Below are 16576 nucleotides of genomic sequence, written 5' to 3' on the forward strand. Positions count from 1 at the left end.
CAAAATGTGGTGCTACAGAAGAATGATGAAGATTAGATGGGTAGATCATATAACTAATGAGGAGGTATTGAATAGGATTGGGGAGAAGAGAAGTTTGTGGCACAACTTGACTAGAAAAAGGGATCAGTTGGTAGGACATGTTCTGAGGCATCAAGGGATCACCAATTTAGTATTGGAGGGCAGCGTGGAGGGTAATAATCGTAGGAGAGACCAAGAGATGAATACACTAAACAGATTCAGAAGGATGTAGGTTGTAGTAGGTACTGGGAGATGAAGAAGCTTGCACAGGATAGAGTGGCATGGAGAGCTGCATCAAACCAGCCTCAGGACTGAAGACCACAACAACAGTAACATAAGTTAAACTCATTTTGGAGAAAACTTCACGGCGTTAGCTCACAATAAGAGCAACTGTTGACACTTCTCTGTATTCCGATTTTCTTTACAGGATGTCTTCACTGGATGTCTCTGGCTACTAACTTGCACCTTGGCTCCTGTTGTAGCAGCAACTGAGGCAGCAGCTGTACCTACGGGCATGTAACCAGCAGGGACTGTATACCCTGAGATGACAAGTCATGGCATACCTTCTAATATTGTGTCGGACCATCTTTTGCCTGGCATAGTGCAGCAACTTGACTTGGCATAGACTCAACCACTCATTGGAAGCCCCTGCAGAAATACTGAGTCATGCTGCCTCTACAGCCACCCATAATTGTGAAAGTGTTGTTGGTGCAGGATTTTGTACACGAACTGATGTCTTGATAATGTCCCATAAACGTTTGGTGGGTGGCCAAATCATTTGCTTGAACTATCGAGAATGTTCTTCAAAACAATCATGAACAATTGTACCCAGAAACATGGTGCATTGTTGTCCATAAAAATTCCCTTGTTGTTTGAGAATATCAAGTCCATGAATGGCTGAAAATCATCTCCAAGTAGCCAAACATAACCATTTACAGTCAATGATTGGTTCAACTGGACCAGAGGACCCAGTTCATTCTATATAAACACAGCCCCCACCAGCCATCGTCAGCCTGCACAGTGCCTTGTTGACAACCTGGGTCCATGGCTTCATGGGGTTTACGCTACACTCAAACTGCACCACCAGCTCTTACCATTTGAAATCAGGACTCATCTGACCAGACCATGTTTTTGTAATCGTCTAGGGTCCAACTGATATGGTCACAAGCCCAGGAGAGGCATTGCAGGTGGCCTCATGCTGACAGCAATGGAACTCGCACTGGTCATTTACTGCCACATTAATGCTACATTTTGCCTCACTATACTAATGGATAAGTTCATCGTACACCCATATTGTTTCCTGTGGTTATTTCACTCAGTGTTACTTGTCTTTTAATGCTGCTTTCGGTCATTAAGTGAAGGCTTTCAGTCACGGCATGGTCCATGTTGAGAGGGAATGCCTGAAATTTGAAATTTTCGGCACACTCTCAACACTGTGGATCTCGGAATATTGAATTCTCTTATGATTTCCAAAATGGAACCATCCTTGCATCTAGCTCCAACTACCATTCAAACAAGGGAAAATCCAGGACAGAATAATGATCATATTATAAAAAGGATAAACTGCTACTCACCATATAGTGGAGGTGCTGCTGAGTTGGAGACATGCACAACAAAGACTGCTAAACAAGTAAGCTTTCAGCCAACACACACACACACACACACACACACACACAAAAACCAATGTCTCTAACCATTCTGCGTTTAATCCGTTAACTCCCATTATGCGGCCATAATCACATCAGAAATCTTTTTTCATATGAATCACCTGAGTACAAATGACAGCTCTGCCAATGCAATGCCCTTTGTGTACACGACACTACTGCATCTTTATGTGTGCATACTGCTGTCGCATGACTTGTCACCTCTGTGTGTAGTACCAAACTGAAGGCACACTGTAAGACCATGGAAATGCAAAGAAAATGAATATATTTAGCAAAAGAATTAAGGCATGGGTGCTGGCTTAAGCAAAAGAATTAATGCATAGGTGCTGGCTTAAGCAAAAGAATTAATGCATGGGTGCTGGCTTAAGCAAAAGAATTAATGCATGGGTGCTGACTTAAGCAAAAGAATTAATGCATGGGTGCTGGCTTAAGCAAAAGAATTAATGCGTGGGTGCTGGCTTAAGCAAAAGAATTAATGCGTGGGTGCTGGCTTAAGCAAAAGAATTAATGCATGGGTGCTGGCTTAAGCAAAAGAATTAAGGCATGGGTGCTGTCTATCATCATCAAGTTGGAAGAATAAATGAAATATTGTATCTTTTGTGATATAAATGAGCAGAAATTTAATATTTTTCCCTCCTCTTCTTCAAATGATGTAGCACAGGCCATGTTAGATTAAGGGCATGCTGCACAACTTCTCATCTTATTCTTGCAAATATTTACCTTTGCCACCCCTTCTCAAATGGATATCAAGGAAATTCCTTTCCACACAAAAAAGCATTTCATATTTTGCTTTACAACATCTGTAACTTCAAACCAGTAGATATTTGCAGGCATGGAATGGAAAAACTACAGGCACTTTGGACTATTCTGCATGACAAAATATTCTGTTGGTGGTTAATTTCCATATTCTGTTCAATTAAGTAATGAAAAATGCTTTAAAATATGCACTGTTCGCATATAAATTAATCACAAATTATCATGACAAATTTACAATGAATTTTAATAAAACCAAGTTATTCTTAATAATAACCAAAACTTAAATCAGTAAGATGTTACACTGTTTTGGCTTTAATATGGTATCCAGATGAAATACTATGTCACTTTTGAGTAGCATTTGAGGACAATTCCTAGCATTGCCAGTAAAATGCTGTCACAATATTTTCACATTAAGTTTTTTTAGATGATGACCAGTATGAAAATGGTTAATGTATAAAATAACTGTAAGAGAATGAATAAAACAAGAATAAACTACAGGATAATCTAAACATTAAGGTAATCATGCTAACCAACAACAAGTTTTATACTAGCTACCCATATTCACTTGGCGTTGTACTTATATGTTGATATTTCAGAACCACACATATAAATACTCAAGTTACATATCTTTGGAGTGTCAAAAGGATACAAATCTCTGTAGTTCTTTTGTGAAGGTTTATAGCCATATTTCTGTAAGTGGCTTTCTGTCTCCTCTACTTGCTGGATCAGTGAATTCTTTGTTGCAGACAACTGTTCATTGAATTTTTTCTGAACTTCTAGGCTATGTTTTGTTTCTTCAATCAGTTTTTTGAGGTTTTCCTTAAAAGAAAGGACTTGTAAATTAGTTATAACATTAGCTACTGAAAACTGGGAAAATTTTGAGGTACATCCAAGAATTAGAAATTAAGCATATCCATTCCAATTTTCACTAACTATACAGTACTTATCCTCACAGCTTTAAACAGAAGTACAGAGTTCCGAATAAAGATTATATCATGGTATATCAACAAGGAATGACAACTACCTTAATTGGACATCCTTGAACTTTCACATTGTAATGAACAAATACTAACACAGACAACAGAATGAAATTGACTAGCACTGAGAGGTATACTGTTCAAAGATTATGGTTACAATAGATTATCATATAGACACAAAAGAAAATCATTACATTAGAAGTAGTTTCAAGTTTTCTTGTACACCATTGTGAAATGTATGGCAGAGGATACTTAACATTGTGGGACATGTTAGAGTTCCTTATTGCTCCAGTTGTGTATGGAACACAGGAAAAATGACTGCTTAAATGCCTGTGTGTGCACTGTAATTCGTGTAAGCTTGCCTTTGAGGAACTGCTGTGTATGGGGCCGAAGAATATTTCTAGATTGTTCACTTATGGTAATACTGGTTCTTGAAACTTCGTAAGTATGGTTTTGCGTGATAACTAATGTACATCTTTAAACATCTGCTAGTTCAGATTATTCATTATTTGTGATACTTTCCTATGAGTAAAACAAACCTGTCCTTTTTAATGGATGTTCAGTATCCCCTGGTAGTTCTATCTGTTATGGACCCCACACACTCCAGCAATATTCTGTAGGACACAGAAGTGTTTTGTTAAGCGGTCTCTTTTTGTGGACTGACTGAAGTTTCTTCATTACCTTACCCAGGAGCTGAGGCCTATCTCCTGCTTTACCTCTAGCAGTGAAGGCCAGGTTCTTATCCCCTACCTGTCTTAAGTACACTGAAGACAGAGGTAGTTGTCAGATGCAGACATTTGAGCAAAGTTTGCCATGCCCCAAAGTATTGTGTGATAATAACATGATCAGAATGAACAGTGCACTGTGGTTGCTGGGTGAAAACTATAGATACAATGCAACAAGCTATGCTTCATTTCTGTCTGTCTTACTATTCAGCATAAGAATATGAATGTAAACAGTACATGAGATGCACATTCTTTGCTGTTGCCTCACTCGAGTTTGTTAGGTGAACAGGATTTAAATGAGGTAAGAGCTAACTTGAAAGAATGCATGGTGCACTGTTTACATTCATATTACGACAAAGAGCATACTGATTCAGGATTCACAAATCAAAATGGTTCAAATGGCTCTGAGCACTATGGGACTCAACTGCTGTGGTCATAAGTCCCCTAGAACATAGAACTACTTAAACCTAACTAACCTAAGGACATCACACACATCCATGCCCGAGGCAGGATTCGAACCTGCGACCGTAGCAGTCGCACGGTCAGGATTCACAGGAACCATCTCTTGTCACTGGTAGGAAAACATCCAAGACATAGCGTTGGCCATATTGACAAAAACTGTTAACACGGGCTTACCAATCGGCTTTTCATAGAACAATTTTCGTGAGGACTTTAAATGTATGAAAAGCAAAAGTTACAAAATAAGAATGAAAATTACTTAGAAATTAAAAGTGGAAATATAAAATAAAATTTTATTACATTTATAATAAAAACTTTATGAAACGTTTAAAATATCAATTAGATAATTCTGAATCACTTTCACTTAAGTGCTTGCTGCTCAGTTCTTTGTAAAGAGCATAATACTCCACACCACCTAGTGCATTTGATATTGAACATTTTTTAAGCATCTGATTTGGAACACATTTCATGCATCACCACTCCAACGGCACACTTACAACAAAACCTGCATGTTTTATACATCCTGCTGGTGTCACTTGTATGTCATTTTTCGAAAGCCAGTCCGTGTGCATGCATTTAAGTTTGTCCTTAAATGGTTTTCTCAAATAGACATCAAGTTGTTGCAGAATTGACGCCATTCCGCCTGGAATTACTGCCAAGTTCATTTTGCTTTCTAATAATTTTTGTTTTACTGCGGGCACTCGCCGGACCAAAACACGGTCTTGGTGACTGATGCCTCACAGTAAGGTCTCGGCACAGTCCCAGTGCACCCAGATGCCAACAAGCCCTGAACAACCTGTTCCTTACACCTCCAAATCTCTCACTCCAGCCCAGCGGCATTACTCTCAGATGGAAAAAAGAGGCTCTTGCCATGGTCTATGCTCTCCTGACATTTTATGTTTTTTGTATGGCTTCAAGTTTCACCTTACTGCATAGCATAACCCCTTGGTTTTCTTGTTTAACCATCAAACTTCCTTGCCTGACAAGGCAGCACACCACCTATAATTCTGGGCAATGTTCTTGTCTCAATTACTAAATCCATTTTCAACCAAGTCTAAACATGGCAATGTGAATGCCTTATCCCGCCTTCCTGTGGCTTCTGATCCTGACCTTCACCTTGAGTAATTGCTTTGCTTCCATCTTGATATTGAAACGTAGGCTGCGGTCAAGGGTTTCTCAATTACAAGCTCGTGCATATCAATTGCTGTTACCATCAACCCCATTCTCTGCCAGGTGGTTCGGTTTGTTCAACAGGGCTGAACTACCAGTCTTTGGACCCCCTGTGCAACTATTTTTCCTTACAGTACTGCCTCTCTGTTTTTGGCGGTGTTTTGCTGTTGTCCATGGGAAACATCTCTTCCAGAGCAGTCATTCTGCCGCATTATGATGAGAGGTTCTACCCCTTCTCCACCAGAGCCAGTGGGGAGTTTTGTGCACTAATCTGTTAGCTAGGAGACATGTTTCTTGGTCAGGGATTGAAAGCAAAATTGTCTGTTTTGTTGTGGCTTGTGAGCAGTGTGCCTGACAAGACAACCCCAGGGCATCTCTGTCCCCCTGGCCCACATTGTGCCAGCTACAGGAGTGCATTCATGTGCACTTTGCACATCCCTTCTTCAATTCCTATAGGCTCTTGGTTGTGGATGCATTTTCCCAGTTTTTTTACATTCTCTGGTGTGTGTCGACATTGGCTGAGGTCACAACCCATATGCTTTTGAGGCCTTTTTCTACTGATGGGTTGCCTTGTACCTTAGTTTACCATAATGGGCCCCAATTCATTTCTCACACCTTTCAACTGTTTTGTTTCCTTCAAGGTACTCATCATGTTATGGCTCCGCCATACCACCCCCAATCAATAGAGGAGGCAGAATGACTAGTGCATACATTCAAGTCCAAAATGAAAATGGTTGTTGTCAATTCTTTGCCAGACAATGCCCTTCTCTGTTTTATGAGCATCTAGTATCTATCGCTTCCCACCACTGGAGGCATGGTGCGGGAGGGGGGGGGGGGGGAGGGGGAATGACCCAGCAGAGTTGCTTCATGACTGGCAGCCTCAGACGCTCCTCCACCTTCTGCGACCAGCACTGCAGCTGCCAAGGTCAGGTTCGTCTGGCCATTTCGTGCTGTTATCGCCAGCCCAAGTTGATACCAGCCACAGCTGACTGCCACCAGGGATACTACCTTCGTGACATCTGCATGACCAACGTGTTGGTGATGCACTGCTTTGACCAGTTGCGCCTCAGCTCGCTACCAGATGCTACTGATTCGCTGGCGGGGCACTCATCACCGCAGCTAATTGTGCCACTCTCTGCCTCGAGCCCATCATTGCCTCTTGTGCAGGTACCCCTATCCTCCTCCATGTGCGGCACCATGGGCTTCCAGCTTCTCAGCACTGGGTGCTGGTCAATCTCTGGTCTTGGGTCCATTGTCATAGCCCGCTGTTCCAGTCGGGCCGCCTCCACCAGCCCCCTCGTCATCATCACCTCAGCCATAATCACTGGTGAGTCCAGCCCCATCTTCTCTGCACTGGGACATGCCTCCTGATGACAATGCAAAGATGGCAATGGCACTCTCCAGCCCGGTGCTGTTGTTGCGTGACGCGCAGGCCTACCATCCTCGGACATGCTCGCGTCTCCGCATATTCCAACCCTATGCACCGGGCCCCACCTGGCACGTCATCCCACTTCTGCCATCAGCTACTGCCGCTCTGCATTCGACGCATGTGTGTCTCATCAAGTCAATGGCATCTCCTCTGTCACCTAGGTGCCCACTTCACATGAGGGGGAGGTGTGCTTATCCTGCTACTATTGCATGTGATCACATGAGTGCGCCAACTGTAGTGTCGCTGCACGTGTGTACTTAAATAAATTGCCAACTGTATCGGTGCAGGCTGGGCACTAGACGCTGCCTGTAGGAAGTGTGCACACGGCACGGTCTCTGCCACACCATCTACTGGCAACTCACATTTATATACATTCGGAACAATGCTGACTCACTCTCACTACGTTCTTTTAGTTTGTACCATTTGCATCAGTTGTTCTGTGTATCACTCATGTTGCACCTCTGTATAATTCTTTTGTCTTGTTACATGTGAAGTCATGAGAGGCTTATTTCCATTATTGTCCAGAGGTTTATGAATAAAAGCCATATTCTTATTTCTTGGATCAGATCTGTGTGCTACTTGGTTACTACACATTACATGAGGTCTTTATGACATTCTGGATCATGTTGTTCTTATGAAAGGTGACTGTAATGGGGATTTCATCACTGCAGCTACTACCCTGCAAGGAAACCACTGCTTGGTGTCCCTGCACCCTAAAGTAGACAAGCAGGCACATACTCCTTGGCTTACATGAGGAGTTTGTAGCTTGGGCACCAAAAATGCTTTCCCTTCATCATTATGGGGCTAAAACTGTGCAGGTTCCTTACAGTTCCCCTACAGTGGAATGGTTACCATGCTAGGTTTTGGGCTACTAGCACATTAGCTGATAAAGTGTTGGGAAGTTTCAGTAAGTAGCATTAATCAGTATCCATGAGAAAACCCAGGTTGTCAGTTTGGAAGCCATCCTACGTATCAAGTCAAAGATGAAGGGCATTCTCCTTCCTTTCCTGTGTGCTCCCCACACACACATTCCCCCAAGAGTTGTAAGCTCCCAGGGAGAGGATAGCCAGTGCTAGACTCCAAAGTACATAAAAAAGATTTACCACATGGATTCGGGTTCCCATGTTCATGAATCACAGAGACTGCGGTGCTGCAGACAATATAGGAAATAATTTATTGTTTTTTCAACCCTTTCCTTGACATATAATTGTTGCAAATCTCATTACTAGCATACCAGTTCATTTCATTTATATGAGCCATACCAAGGCAAGTGTTAATACTGACTGTCACATTCATATTGTTGGATGTTTCATCACCAGGCCAAGCCAGGCCAGGGCCAAGGCCTTAGGCATTAGGCTTTGCTACAGGCACCCAAAGGCCTAAGACTCTGTTGAGGTCACCAGCGGCCTTGTGGCAGCCAACATGTTACATATACCACCAGCACTGATAGAAAACTGTGGTGGTTGGAAAATTGTCAGCTGTAGTTGACTGTTTCTCTTAAATCTTCAGTACTTCTTAAGTGCATCCAAGTCTTGCTCACGTTTATGGTCACTCAAGAATAACAACTACATTCACAATGTGAGGAATAAAACAACTTCTAAAATGACTCATTACCTGACACATCACTAGCATTGAAACCTGGGATGTATGTATTTGTCATGTATTATTTTCATCCCAGCCTCCTAAAACAAATATCCATGATTTCTATCAGCTTACTGTTCATTATTTTTAACTGCATACACAGTTGTGAAAGAATGGTATAAGCAACACTATATTTGTAACTTTGTAACTGTTAAAATGATACCTTGATATCAATAACCTCCTCAATGCGCTGGTCTACAAATTCCTCTGATGCTGTAGCCTTCAGGGGATCTCCAAAGAGGCTAGGGCTAAGCAGCTCTCTCTCTAAGTGTACTATTTTTTTGTCTATATTCCGTGCACACTCCTTCAGAACCTTGAATGAATCACACTCCTTAGCACTCATACTGTAACAGAACGTAAACCAAGGTAACTGTTTTAATATACAGATACGCAAAGGAAAAAATACAGTTTTATTATAATGCCATGAAATAATAAAAGTTATAATTGTTAGCAATAATGATGACAGCAGCCTCACAGAGAAAGTAACCAAGCAGAAAAGCACACTAACTGTCTCAAATTATAGACGGTTTTAACAGTAGTTCCAGAGGTTACAAGTGCAAGCATTAGAATCTTACATAAAAGTATGTGAATTATGGTTTACCAAATTGCAAAGCCTATCATAAATCAGTATTGGAAACAACATGAGAATCCTGCTTTGTTGTTTTAAGTGAGCTCTTGATAAGGATAGTCAATGCAGTCTCCAAACTTATGTCAGGTGTTTGTGCATACCTTTGTGCATGCACATACAGTCCTGCATGAAAACTATGCTCATTAATTGTGGAATTGTGGATTTTATTGTTTATTTTTAGACGGGTACAACAACTACATTGCTGATCTTTTATGCTGAGGATTTCTCATTCATTTGGATGTTGACTGTTTCCTGAAAGATGGTGTTATATCTCTATAAGAAAGAGAAATGTTTACCAGCATGTGCCTGAATTTAAAAGCAACAGGATGATACAAGGAAGGATTTCAAGGCTGGTGTTTATGTCTTTGGTGAATTTTATTTTATGCACATTAGGCTGTAATTTAAAGCATATACCTGAGTAATGTTTCACCTCCTGAAGTTGGAGGCATATCAGAAGCAATAAAGGCATGGACAGCTGTTTCAAACTTAAATAAGTTCTGCAAACCAAAATGTTTATATTTATCCATGTAACTGTCAGTTTGTGAAAAGTATTACCTGAGATTGTGAAATCATGCTGAGCTGGGTTCTGGAAATTGTAATGAGGAAGAGTTTAGCAGTAAGGAGTACAACTGGTCTAAATCCAATCTTCCTTATCTATTCAAGTTATTTCTGTGATTTAGAATTTTGATGGCCTCTGTAAATTCCCACATAGTAATGACTGGGTCTTGACAAATCCACAATATTAGAGAAATGAATTTGGTGGTTGCCACGCCCCAATGGGTAATCTGGAACTGCTGATGTAGCCTTATTTCCCAGATGACAGTCACTAGGGTTCCTTGTGCCAACTTTTCCCAACTGAAAGCTCCAAAACATACATGGATTCACAATCTGAGGCAGCAGTCTGTTGATGTCTCAATCCAACCACTGCACAGATATGTATAAACAGTTGGGCTTGCTGATCTTGTTCTAGTTTTAAGCTGCCACCTGATTCTTTATAGCCTCTGTTGATGTTCACAGCAATGGAGATGAAATACTAGGCAAGTAAGCCATAGATCACAACTAAGACACAAAAAACAAAATTCACCAAAGCAACATGACTGTGGCCTACTGTGACTATTGTTTATCATCCAAAGATTTTGCTACTCATACTGCCTGGGATCCCATGACTCCTACAATTGCAATCAGTGGGTTCTTGAGGACCATATTCACCAAGGAGCACCATACCAACAGTACCACATGACTAACATCCAAGAGGACACATACTGTTCATCGGACAGTATTTTATAACCACATCACATTCATTGCATTGAGAAACAGAGTTAATGGCGTGCTACCAGTTATTCTGTAAGTTGTTAACATTTTCTGCGCAATTTTATGACAACTGAACAAGCCTGCAGTTTTGCTGACATGTATACTTACTGCCTGGATCCCAACCAGACTGAACTATTGTTGGTCTCATGCTGCTCTTTATAGACAAGTACGATTCCCAATATAAACTATGACGTGTGATGCCCTTGGTTTTCAGACACAACATTTACATTCTGTAAAATAAATTCTGTGTGTTTCCCAGCTCTGGTGGATGTGATGGCCAGCAAGATCTTTAACTGAGTGTCAGATCCCAAGCCTTATTTAACACGTTGACTACGTAGCATAGCAGGCTGAAACCTCCATCCCTATATATTAGGTTTACTGATGCCATTTCAATAGACTCTTTAATTATGCAGTCTCAGAAACCCACCACAAGACTAGTCTTATAGCATTTCATTTCATGGTTATATTCTTGGTGGTACAGTAGAACCTCGCTAATCTAATCTCGGATGGTCCAACTACCCACTTAGTCTGACTATCCCATTTCCAGTGTTTGTTCACCTACACAGGCCACTGTTACAGTCAGTACTGGACTTGGTGATGGCTCATTGTCTGCAATATGGATCTATAGACAGTTGACAGCTGCTACGTGCGATAGTTCCAACACTTTTAGTATGAATTAACTTTTTTCTAGCTAGTTACTGGCCACACATTTTTTTATAAATCAGTGATAATATACTTCTTTCATATTAAAGTGTGTAAAACTAAATTATGGCACCAACTAAATGTAAACATGTGTTGCTATCTTAACAAGCAAACATTGGGCCCAGTGTCGTAAGTGACTATCAGTATAGCTGATGCTGACTGCACAACAGAAGCAGAATTAACTGACTACCAACTCTGACACTGTAACTTGAACAACCAATGAGAATGAGGAAGACAATGAACCTATGGCTTGGGTATCATTGCTACAAATGCATTTGATATGGCCCTTTAATACACCGAACAAAGTTCTAGGTCTACCACAACAGACATTTTGTGGATTAGGAAATGGTAGAATATAGCAGCAAAATCAAAGCTGTCGTCTCCTAAGCAAACGGACATTACAGACTTTTTTGTCCTTCTTAAGACCAGAACAACTGTTTTTACAGTGTTTATTTGTTCACTGTCCTGTAACACATCTCACCAGCTAAAATGCAGCCCAACTTTGAGGGCTGCTCTCAAAGAATGAATTGGTTGACATTCATTAGCAGCTGGCAATGTCCATGATTACAGTCAAACAATTAACAGCTGCTGTGAGTCATTGTGCTGGAAGATCTCTTGAGAGTTGTGTATCTGTGGTACCAGTACCAAAGGTACCTGAAGTAATATCCACTTCTGTGGATCCTGTGTCCTCTGCAAGAAGTATTACTCATCCACTTGACTGTGAGTGGCATTTCAATGGTAGAGCTAGGCATCCTGTACAAGGTGGGTGGTGAGGGAGGACTCAGGGTGTTGTATCGATCCCCCTAGCCAACAAGTCTGAGGTGCTGTCTTTCACTGAAAGTGAAAATGAGCATGAGCCAGTGGAACTCATTTCACCAGTTTTGTACAGTGCCAAAAGGAAGCAAATACAAAAAGGTAGAGATATATTATCATCAGCAGTCTATACATAAGACGAATTGTGGTAACCCTTAGGGAAATGGCAACAGTAGGCAGGAAAGAACACCACATGCACTCATTCTGGTACATCTAAGGGCATCATTCAACATGTTGAAGAGGCTATTCTGGCAGCCATTGAGGAAACTGAGTGCAAACAATTGCAGAGTGTGGTACATGTTCAAACAAATGATAGCTGTTATCTGGTGTCCGAGGTCATACTTGGGTCAATCAAGTGACTGGCAGAGAAAGTTGAGAAGACCAGCTTTGCGCAAGGAATTTCAATAAAGCTCGAAATTTGCAGCATTGTCCCCAAAACTGATCATGGCACTTTGGTTCTGAGCTGAATGGAAGGACTGAACCAGCAACTTCAAAGATACTGTGGCAAGCTAGGCTGCAACTCCCTGGACTTGTGCCTTAGAGAACTGCAGGGTCCCTCTAAACATGTCAGCAGGTCTAAGGTGTGCACTAGGCCTACACATCAGATGCTGCTACTCTGGTAGCTGACTGTGTGGGGTGTACACAAGGTTTTTTTTAGATTAAGTGACTCTCCATCCAATCCAGATAACAACAGCTGTACAAAACTCAGAAGCATCAGTGTAAGGTTGAAAGAAAGGCCTCCTACAGATGAGAGCATTAAAATCCTAATGGTTAACTGCCGAAGCATTCACTAAAAAGTGGCAGAGTTCAAATTGCTTATGAAAAGCAGTGACGCTCTCATAACACTACGTACAGAAATCTGCTCGAAACCTGAAATTGATAGTAGTGAGATTTTTGTGGAAAATCTAAGTGTATATCAAAAGGAAAGGCAAATGCAATTTGTTGCAGCAGACAAGAAACTCAAATCCACTGAGATAGAAATTGAAGCTGCATCTGACACTGTTTGGGCAAGACTCAGTATCAGGTGTGGGCATAAAATGATAATTTGAGCCTTCTATCATCCACCTGACTCATCTCCTGATATAACTGAAAACTTTGGAGAGAACCTCAGTTCATTTGCACGTAAGTTCCTCGGCCATAATGTAATCATTGGTGGAGACCTTAATAATCCGCTAATCAATTGGGAAAATTACAGTTTTGTTAGTGATCTGTGTGATAAAACATCCTGTGAAACATTACTGAAACCTGTCTAGAACAGATAGTTCAGAACTCTAGTCATGTTGTAAATATATTAGAAATATTGGTAACAAATAGACCTGACCTCTTTGAGGATGCCCACATAGAAACCAGTGTCAGTGACCATTAGATTAGATTAGATTTACTTTCATTCCAATTGATCCGTAGTGAAGAGGTCCTCCAGGATGTGGAACATGTCAGAAAAACAACAATACATGACAAATATTTACAACTAAAACAAATAAGCTAATGTACCATTCCACAGGTCCCAAGTGGAATGATCATCATTTTTTAATGAACACTAAGAGTCATTTTACAAATACTAATGCACTGAATTTAAAATAAAAAAGTTTTTTATTTATTTATAAACATGTAATACAACTACTGTAATACTTATTTACAATGAACACTTCACTGCACTGAAATGGCACAGAAGTTAGATTACACACACACACACACACACACACACACACACACACACACACACACACACACACACACAAATTTTCAATGAACACATTACTGCACTGAAATTGTGCAGAAGTTATGTTGTACTTATTTACAAATCAGTTGGTTTTACTAAGAAATTCATCAATGGAGTAGAAGGAGTTGGCCACCAATAAATCCTTTAGGCTTCTCTTAAACTGAATTTCATTGGTTGTTAAGCTTTTTATGGCTGCTGGCAAGTTATTGAAAATGTGTGTTCCTGAATAATGCACACCTTTTTGTACAAGACTAAGTGACATTAAATCCTTGTGAAGATTATTCTTATTTCTAGTATTGATTCCATGAATTGAGCTGTTGGTTTGAAAAAGTGATATATTTTTAATGACAAATTTCATTAAGGAATAAATATATTGGGAAGCAGTAGTTAGTATCCCTAGTTCCCTAAACATGCTTCTGCAGGATGTTCTTGAGTTCACACCACATATAACTCTTACTGCACGTTTTTGTGCCCGGAAAACTTTAGCTTGGCTTGACGAATTACCCCAAAAAATAATCCCATATGACATTATGGAATGAAAGTAAGCATAGTATGCCAGCTTTTTCATTTTTATATCCCCTATGTATGACAAAATTCGCATTGCAAACAGAGATTTGTTAAGACGCTTCAGCAGTTCTGTGGTGTGCTCCTCCCAGTTGAATTTATTATCAAGCTGTAATCCCAAGAATTTAACATTGTCCACTTCTTCTATCTTCTTGTCATCGTATGTTAGACATATACTCTTGGGACACCTCTTACAAGTTCTGAACTGCATGTAGTGTGTTTTTTTAAAGTTTAGTGATAAAGAATTGGCTAGGAACCAGTGATTAATGTCCACAAATATTTTATTGGCAGATCTTTCTAAGACTACACTTGATTTGCTATTTATTGCAATGTTTGTATCATCGGCAAACAAAACAAACTTGGCATCTGGTAATGTTACTGATGAAAGGTCATTGATATACACAAGAAAAAGTAAGGGCCCCAAAATGGAACCTTGTGGGACCCCACATGTAATTAGTTCCCAGTTGGATGATGCCTGATAGCTTGATACATGTCTCTTTCCTAATAACACCCTTTGTTTCCTGCCAGAGATATAAGATTTGAACCATTTTGCAGCATTTCCTGTTACACTGTAATATTCTAGTTTACTTAAAAGGATATTGTGATTTACAGTCAAATGCCTTTGACAGATCACAAAATATACCAGTTGCCTGCAATTTTTTGTCTAATGAATTAAGCACATTTTCACTGTAAGTGTAGATAGCCTTCTCAATATCAGAACCTTTTAGAAATCCAAACTGTGACTTTGACAGTATGTTATTTGAGATAAGATGGTTATAAAGACGACTGTACATTACTTTTTCGAAAATTTTTGAGAATGCTGGCAACAGTGAAATTGGGCGGAAATTTGATGCTATTTCTTTATCTCCCTTCTTAAACAGTGGCTTAACTTCAGCATATTTCAGCCATTCAGGAAATATTCCACTGATAAACGACTGGTTACACAGATAGCTTAATATGTTACTTAGCTCAGAATCACATTCTTTAATTAACTTTGTTGATATTTCATCATACCCACTAGATGTTTTTGATTTTAAAGATTTTATGATGGACATTATTTCTGTTGGGGTAGTGAGGGTCAAATTCATATTATGGAAGTTACTTGAAATGTCTGGTCTAAGGTAATCCATAGCAGCATCTACCGAACCTGACAACCCTATCTTTTCAGTAACAGTTATAAAATGTTTGTTAAAAAGTTCTGCAACACTATACACATCTGTCACCAATATATCATTTACTCTTAATGCTATTTGTTCCTCTTCATGTCTGGTTCTACCGGTCTCCTCCTTCACTATATCCCATATTGTCTTTATTTTGCTATCTGATATGACTATCTTTTCCTTGTAATAAATTTGCTTTGACATCCGTATTACAGTCTTTAATATTTTGCAGTATTTCTTATAATGTGCTATAGCATCAACATTGGAAATGTTTCGGATTGACAGATACAGTTTTCTTTTTGTTTTACAAGATACCCCTATTCCTCGAGTAATCCATGGCTTCTTTGTAGACTTTGCTCTAACCTTGGTAAGTTTTGGGGGAAAGCACTGTTTGATTAAGGTAAGCACTTTATTAGCAAAAATGTTATATTTTTCATTCATGCCATGAGCACTGTAAACATCAGTCCAGTGAATGTCTCTGAGGAGTGTCCTAAAATAATCAATTTTTGGCTTACTGATTACCCTCTTGAGCTCAGATTTAACAGATTTTATATCCTGTTCAGTATTAACATTTAACAGAAGGAACTGCATGTCATGGTCTGAGAGGCCATTGACTATTGGTTTTGTAATATAATTTTGTTCATTGGACTTTTCTATAAAGATATTATCAATGGCTGTTTGTGAGCAAGTGGCTATCCTAGTGGGGAACTTTACAGTGGGAATTAAGTTGAATGATAGTGTTACTAACTCAAATAAGTTCTTATTTGGAGAGTCTTTAAGGAAATCTACATTGAAATCACCAGCAACCACTATTTCTTTGTTTTTGGTTGTTAAATGGG

At 39.9% G+C, this 16576-nt stretch overlaps 1 protein-coding gene across 1 annotated transcript in view; it reads right to left on the reverse strand.

Moving 5' to 3' along the window:
• The window catches only part of LOC126198867 (uncharacterized), a 57578-nt gene that overhangs the window by 11310 nt on the left and 29692 nt on the right, over positions 1 to 16576 (reverse strand). Inside the window, exons 2-3 of the mRNA XM_049935465.1 lie at positions 9003 to 9183; positions 3088 to 3257 (exon numbers count right to left, since the gene is read on the reverse strand). Of these exons, the coding sequence (XP_049791422.1) occupies positions 3088 to 3257; positions 9003 to 9183 (351 nt within the window). The remainder of the gene's footprint in view (positions 1 to 3087; positions 3258 to 9002; positions 9184 to 16576) is intronic.

Source organism: Schistocerca nitens, chromosome 8 (genome assembly GCF_023898315.1).
Source record: "Schistocerca nitens isolate TAMUIC-IGC-003100 chromosome 8, iqSchNite1.1, whole genome shotgun sequence".
In the NCBI taxonomy this organism is placed as follows: domain Eukaryota; kingdom Metazoa; phylum Arthropoda; class Insecta; order Orthoptera; family Acrididae; genus Schistocerca; species Schistocerca nitens.